The sequence below is a fragment of the Brassica oleracea genome, chromosome C9 (assembly GCF_000695525.1).
Source record: "Brassica oleracea var. oleracea cultivar TO1000 chromosome C9, BOL, whole genome shotgun sequence".
Lineage (NCBI taxonomy): Eukaryota > Viridiplantae > Streptophyta > Magnoliopsida > Brassicales > Brassicaceae > Brassica > Brassica oleracea.
In genome coordinates this window covers 44,605,355-44,612,758 of record NC_027756.1, presented here as the reverse complement: position 1 = coordinate 44,612,758, position 7,404 = coordinate 44,605,355, and the positions used below count along the sequence as shown (strand labels likewise).

The window sequence follows — 7,404 nt, the reverse complement described above, 5'->3', positions numbered from 1 at the left end:
AAAAATTGTTATCAAATCTTTATTATTCATAATCATTAATTGTCATATATATGTAAATCATATTAGGTAATTCTGTAGCTTTTATTTAAGAAAAGAATACACACGTCTTATATTTTTGGTTAATATAATGTTCTCTGGTGGACATTAAACAAATTATGACATAAAAACCTAATTTTTTTCATCGAACACATTTTTGAAAAAAATAAACAGTATTGTTTCCACAGTTAAATTATTTTGACTTTTATCTTCCATATGGTTTTGAAAGCTTTCAAATCAACCATCGGTTTTCTCATTTTTGTAATTTAAAATCATTTAAAAAAAAATTCAAAATAAAACATATAAGAAAAAATCTAATTTTTTATTATATGGTTAATGTGATTGTTTGATTTTTATTAATAATATAAAATTAATGAAAAATGCAAAAATTATTATCAAATCTTTATTATTCATAATCATTAATTGCCATATATATGTAACTCATATTTGGTAATTCCGTAGTTTTTATTTAAGGAAAGAATACACACTTCCTATAGTACACTTTAATTAATTTTATGATTAGCTTAATGAAAAGTATAATATATACTTAATTGGACTAACATATTTTTTAAGGATTCCGAATTTCATTTTGGTGATGACACGTGGCTATACTTAAAGGTTGTAATGTTTCTCAATTAATATATAAGGAAGTTTCTAATTTTTCAAATGTTTCTCAATTAATATATAGGGAATATGGAGGATGACTGAATTTAAAAGTTCACACGGTGACCCTAATTCTTGTTCGAAACAAAATAAACAAAATAATAGTATAATTGTTTTTAGATATAAATATATACACAAGATCCAGACGGAGAATTAATTTTGACGTTTACCTAAATTAAAAAGCTTTTATGATAGTTAACTCCTTTTGTTTTTTTGTGGTTTTGATTAACTTCTTTGCATTACATGTCAAAACCTACCAAACGGTGAGACTGCTAGGTAAAGTTGCGTTATAAAGATTGTGAACATGATCTAATCTTCAAAGACAAATTCAACCGGTCACCCCTAAAAACATGTATCATGAGATCACCTACCATTCCGAATCTTCTTGAGATATTTTGATTGTTTACACGATCATAATTACGTCCATAAATCTTGTGCCCAAACGAAAATACCCAAAAGTAAAGAAAATTTGAATATACTTTTTTGACTAAAAACCCAAATTAATCAATGGTTTTGCTACCCACTATCTCTCCCCTCTTTCATCCTCATTTCCCACTATATATACATATATGATCAGCATACATCCTCATTCACATACATAAGCCAATAATGGGTGTGTGGTGGATAGTGGTGGTGGCTATCTTGGCTCACACGGCGTCTGCCGCCGTGAGAGAGTATCATTGGGAGGTTGAGTACAAGTTCGGATTTCCCGACTGCAAAGAAGGTATGGTCATGGCCGTCAACGGCCAGTTTCCCGGTCCCACCATACACGCCCTCGCTGGAGACACCATCGTCGTCCATCTCACCAACAAACTCGCCACCGAAGGCCTTGTCATTCATTGGCATGGAATTCGTCAGGTTCTCTACTTTATTTTTTTTAAATAATAGCTAGGAGATCCGAAACCATATTGAACTCTGAGGTTTAAACGTTATTAACAAATATAATTTTAGTTGAAAAAAGAAGCGTCCCGAATGGTTTTCTATATTTCATTTTCGAAATTCTGAAAGAAACGTATATTAAACAGTATATGAATGGAGATGGCACTGAGTGACCATCAGTCACCATTTTAACTAGTTCTAATCTTAAATTCCTTCTGTTTTTTCATACTCTAAGCATCAAATAATTGTTTCCATTGGTTTGTCGTTAGATGAGTAAAGAATAAAGGAATAGGTAAAGTTGCCGAAATAATGGTTAAGAAGCACATGCCATGCATGACTCCGTCTCTTCTTTATAGTATCACTACTTTTACGACTCTTCCTTCGGATGTTGGTTTCTTCTTTGGACTCTATTTATTGCCTTAAAATTATCACAGCAGTTACTAATTAAGTTTTGTACATTTTCCTACGAGATTCGGTTTAAAATTATTTTTATTCTGGCTTTTATGACACTAGTCAATTTCTTGTGATCTTTTCCATGCAAAATATTAAATCCATATTAAAAAAAACTTGAACTAGACTACGATAATACAGTATATGCTAAAAAGTTGAATAACTTTTTTTTTGTAAACAGTTGGGAAGTCCATGGGCAGATGGAGCAGCTGGAGTTACTCAGTGTGCGATTACCCCTGGCGAGACTTTCACCTACAAATTCACTGTTGATAAGGCAACTTTTTTAATTTCAATAAAATATAAATAAGAATAAAGAATGTAGATTTATTTTGGGTAAAATGGCATGGTGCAGCCGGGAACACATTTCTACCATGGGCACTACGGCATGCAGAGATCAGCTGGGCTATACGGATCATTGATTATAGACGCAGCGAAAGGGAAGAGAGAGCCACTGAGATATGACGGAGAGTTTAATCTCTTGCTAAGCGATTGGTGGCATGAGAGTGTTCTCTCCCAGGAACTCGGTCTTTCTGCCAAACCTATGCGCTGGATCGGTGAAGCTCAGGTTACTTTATTTCTTCACTACTACTAGTCTTGTTTTTCATTGACTAAAAACGTTTTTAACTTTTAATTTAATTTTCTGAACTAAATGAAAAAGATAGGTCTGTTATAAAAAGAACTGGAATTTATTTGTATCGCAGGAATTTAAATAAGGGCAAAATTTTATACCCGTAGAAAGAAATAACACTGATACAGAGAGAGAATAGAAGAGAAGTGTTTTTAGGTGTGCTTTATAAACGAACGCAAACGTTCGTATATATAGAAGAAAATTTACTGTGCAAATAGTGCAGCGGGATCCACATCTTTAATTATTTCAAACATTACGGTGGCCGCTTTTGTTTACTTTCGTAACACTCCCCCTTGGGGGCCGGTGTCACTATCCGCTCTCGCTTAACGTCTTTGTTGCCTCGTTAAAAACCTTTCCAGGAAAACCCAATGGGAAAAACCATAGTAAGGTAAAAAGAGTACAACTACGTAAGCTCCCCCTCGAATATCAGATGTTTTCTCTTAAGTCAGCCATGTTGTTTAATTCAGCCGCAACGTAGCAATAACTCAGCCATAACGACGTATATAGCGTTTTACGACTGACTTAATGAAAACACGGAACCGAATTCCTATGTGGCGCCGGTTTTTTGCTTATGTGGCACTAAAAAGTAGTTGCATTCTTCTAAATATGTTTTTTCTCATAACATAAAAAAAATGCACGCTTGGTATTAAAAAAATGACAGTAATAAAAAAAGATTTGTATGGTTCTAGTCAATTGTCCTAAAATATGTAATGTTTGAGTAAACTTCCCTTTATTAAATTAGATCATCTTAAAAATAAGGCAAATTTTTTTTTTCTGTTATAAAAATTGGTATTTTAGGAAGTTGATTCCATATATGTTAATGTTAAATGATTAAAGTATAGGAATTCAACATTATGAACTAAGAGCATAATTAACCATAGCACCCCATTTGGGGTGCTTAATTTTTTTTTTTTTTTTTTTTGGTTTTTGGCTGATTAAAAAAAAAAATTAAAAATGAACCAATCGCGGGCCGCCACGTGTCAGTGGGGTCCGCGAACAGTCGAAACAACCGGCGCTTCCTGCGCTTAAACAAGCGCTCTGTTTCTATTTTTTTTTTTTTTTTTTTTTAAAGTTCTAATTTGATACGATAAATTATGTCGACAAGAAAATAATATTGTGTCGTCTATAAGATTAAAGTTATACACTAGAAAGAATTCGTCTACCTACTGTATATGCTTTTATGTGATAATTAACCTTTCAAACGGTGAGTTTGATAAAGTTGGCATTATAAAGATTGTGAACGTGATCTAATCTTCTAACGCATATTCAACCAATCACCCCTAATACCATGTATCATGAGATCACCTACTATTCCGAATCTTCTTGACATATTGATTGTATACACGATCTAAATTATGTCCATGTATCTTGTGACCAAACTAAAAAACCAACAATAAAGAAAATTTTAAATGTCATTCTTGACTAAAACCCCGAATATATGCTTTTGCAGCCCATTATCTCTCCCATCTATCTTCCTCATTCCCTCTATATATACGTCTATGATGAGCATACATCATCATTCACATACACAAGCCATTAATGGGTATGTGGTGGATAGTGGCGGTGGCTATCTTGGCTCACACGGCGTCTGCCGCCGTGAGAGAGTATCATTGGGAGGTTGAGTACAAGTTCGGATTTCCCGACTGCAAAGAAGGTATGGTCATGGCCGTCAACGGCCAGTTTCCCGGTCCCACCATACACGCCCTCGCTGGAGACACCATCGTCGTCCATCTCACCAACAAACTCGCCACCGAAGGCCTTGTCATTCATTGGCATGGAATTCGTCAGGTTCTCTACTTTATTTTTTTTAAATAATAGCTAGGAGATCCGAAACCATATTGAACTCTGAGGTTTAAACGTTATTAACAAATATAATTTTAGTTGAAAAAAGAAGCGTCCCGAATGGTTTTCTATATTTCATTTTCGAAATTCTGAAAGAAACGTATATTAAACAGTATATGAATGGAGATGGCACTGAGTGACCATCAGTCACCATTTTAACTAGTTCTAATCTTAAATTCCTTCTGTTTTTTCATACTCTAAGCATCAAATAATTGTTTCCATTGGTTTGTCGTTAGATGAGTAAAGAATAAAGGAATAGGTAAAGTTGCCGAAATAATGGTTAAGAAGCACATGCCATGCATGACTCCGTCTCTTCTTTATAGTATCACTACTTTTACGACTCTTCCTTCGGATGTTGGTTTCTTCTTTGGACTCTATTTATTGCCTTAAAATTATCACAGCAGTTACTAATTAAGTTTTGTACATTTTCCTACGAGATTCGGTTTAAAATTATTTTTATTCTGGCTTTTATGACACTAGTCAATTTCTTGTGATCTTTTCCATGCAAAATATTAAATCCATATTAAAAAAAACTTGAACTAGACTACGATAATACAGTATATGCTAAAAAGTTGAATAACTTTTTTTTTGTAAACAGTTGGGAAGTCCATGGGCAGATGGAGCAGCTGGAGTTACTCAGTGTGCGATTACCCCTGGCGAGACTTTCACCTACAAATTCACTGTTGATAAGGCAACTTTTTTAATTTCAATAAAATATAAATAAGAATAAAGAATGTAGATTTATTTTGGGTAAAATGGCATGGTGCAGCCGGGAACACATTTCTACCATGGGCACTACGGCATGCAGAGATCAGCTGGGCTATACGGATCATTGATTATAGACGCAGCGAAAGGGAAGAGAGAGCCACTGAGATATGACGGAGAGTTTAATCTCTTGCTAAGCGATTGGTGGCATGAGAGTGTTCTCTCCCAGGAACTCGGTCTTTCTGCCAAACCTATGCGCTGGATCGGTGAAGCTCAGGTTACTTTATTTCTTCACTACTACTAGTCTTGTTTTTCATTGACTAAAAACGTTTTTAACTTTTAATTTAATTTTCTGAACTAAATGAAAAAGATAGGTCTGTTATAAAAAGAACTGGAATTTATTTGTATCGCAGGAATTTAAATAAGGGCAAAATTTTATACCCGTAGAAAGAAATAACACTGATACAGAGAGAGAATAGAAGAGAAGTGTTTTTAGGTGTGCTTTATAAACGAACGCAAACGTTCGTATATAGAAGAAAATTTACTGTGCAAATAGTGCAGCGGGATCCACATCTTTAATTATTTCAAACATTACGTTGGCCACTTTTGTTTATTTTCGTAACAAGGTCCATATTCTTTTTTTTTCTAACTGTTTCTTTTTAGTAGTGGAGATTTGATTCAGACTTATTAAACCAATAGGGGGCGAGCAATAATAATTGCTTTTCTTGATTTCATATTTTTTCCAAAGCGAATTTTAGCTACTTTTATAATATCACAATCATTTTACGTATATTGCATGTGGCCACTAAAAAAGAGAGAAGCAATTATATGTTTCGTAGTCAAAAGTGAAATTATACTTTTTATCGGTTCTTTTTCTTAATAGAACAATTTTTGTTTTCTTATTTTTTGGGAAAATTGAAGAGCATATTGATCAATGGGAGAGGACAATTTAATTGTTCATTGGCGGCGCAATTCAGCAACGCGACGGCACAGTTCAGCAATACGTCGTTACCTATGTGCAAGTTTAAAAAAGGAGATCAATGCGCACCACAGAGACTACACGTGGAGCCTAACAAGACTTACCGAATCAGACTCGCCAGCTCCACCGGTCTTGCCTCCCTCAACTTTGCTGTTCAGGTTTTGATTATTTTTTTTCTGTTTTACATTGAAAAGTTCATTTAAAAACAACCAAACATACTACATATTTTTTTTAAAAAAATATTTGACATAATATTAAAGTGAATGGTAGAACATCTTTAAATTCTTATGAAGTATCTGACTACTTTAAATTGAGATGGTATTTTTTTGGAGGCAAAGTGATAGTCTTTAAATTCATTCTTCGGTTTCCTGAGCCCCACGGTGGTGCATGCCTGTATGGTGTAACATTTTAGACCACAAATATAATATAGTAGTATAACGTAATTTACAATTATATTTAGTTGTGCCCGTGTTGATACTTGATAGTTCCGTAGAGCTATAGATTCTTGGTAACAGTGGTCTCGTCAATCAATGAGTAGGTAGATTGATTGACTTTTAGATTCAGACCCAACTCGTGTTCCATTCAGCTTATGCTAAACTGACAAAAGCTGTCATTCTGCCTTTTCCGTATATAGACATTTTTTTTTTCAAAGTTATTTTTAATTCTATTCTATTAAAACAATATAATTATAGTCGAACTATTTTAATACAATTATTAAAACTTCTTATTAAAAAATATTATAAAAAAAAACACAAATACAACTAAAAAAAATACAAATATAAAAATTAAATTTTAAAAAAAATGTAAAACAAAAAATATATCCTCTTTTTATTTAAAGTCGGGTCTGAATGAATCTAGAGAAAAAGACAAAAATAACACTAAATCAAGTTTTTGTTCCCAAACTAGCACTCAAGTTCAAAAGTCACAAAAATAGCACTTAATGTTTTATCAAAAGTCACAAACTTAGGGTTTAGAGTTAAATGGTGGAGTTTAGGATTTAGGGTTTAGGGTTTAGGGTTTAGTGTTTAGTGTTTAGGGTTTAGGGTTTAGAGTTTAGAGTTTAAAGTTTAGGGTTTAGAGTTTAGGGTTTAGGGTTTAGAGTTGAGAAATGAGGTTTTGGGGATAAGAATTCAAATTTTGAAAAATAAAAAAATTAAAATTTTCAAAGGATAAACTTAGAAAGGTGCTATTTTGGTCATTTTAGTTTTTGAGTGCTATTTTT

At 33.3% G+C, this 7,404-nt stretch overlaps 1 protein-coding gene across 2 annotated transcripts in view; it reads left to right on the top strand.

Moving 5' to 3' along the window:
• The first annotated feature begins 1,044 nt into the window (after positions 1-1,044).
• The window catches only part of LOC106318689 (L-ascorbate oxidase-like), a 9,146-nt gene continuing 2,786 nt past the window's right edge, over positions 1,045-7,404 (top strand). Inside the window, exons 1-4 of one of the 2 annotated variants that reach the window (XM_013756780.1) lie at positions 1,045-1,557; positions 2,210-2,302; positions 2,381-2,593; positions 6,125-6,340. In XM_013756780.1, coding sequence (XP_013612234.1) covers positions 1,309-1,557; positions 2,210-2,302; positions 2,381-2,593; positions 6,125-6,340 — 771 coding nt within the window. In that variant the 5' untranslated portion in view covers positions 1,045-1,308. Of the gene's footprint in view, positions 1,558-2,209; positions 2,303-2,380; positions 2,594-4,186; positions 4,445-5,096; positions 5,190-5,267; positions 5,481-6,124; positions 6,341-7,404 lie in introns of those variants that run through there. The other variant, XM_013756779.1, reaches the window with a different exon arrangement.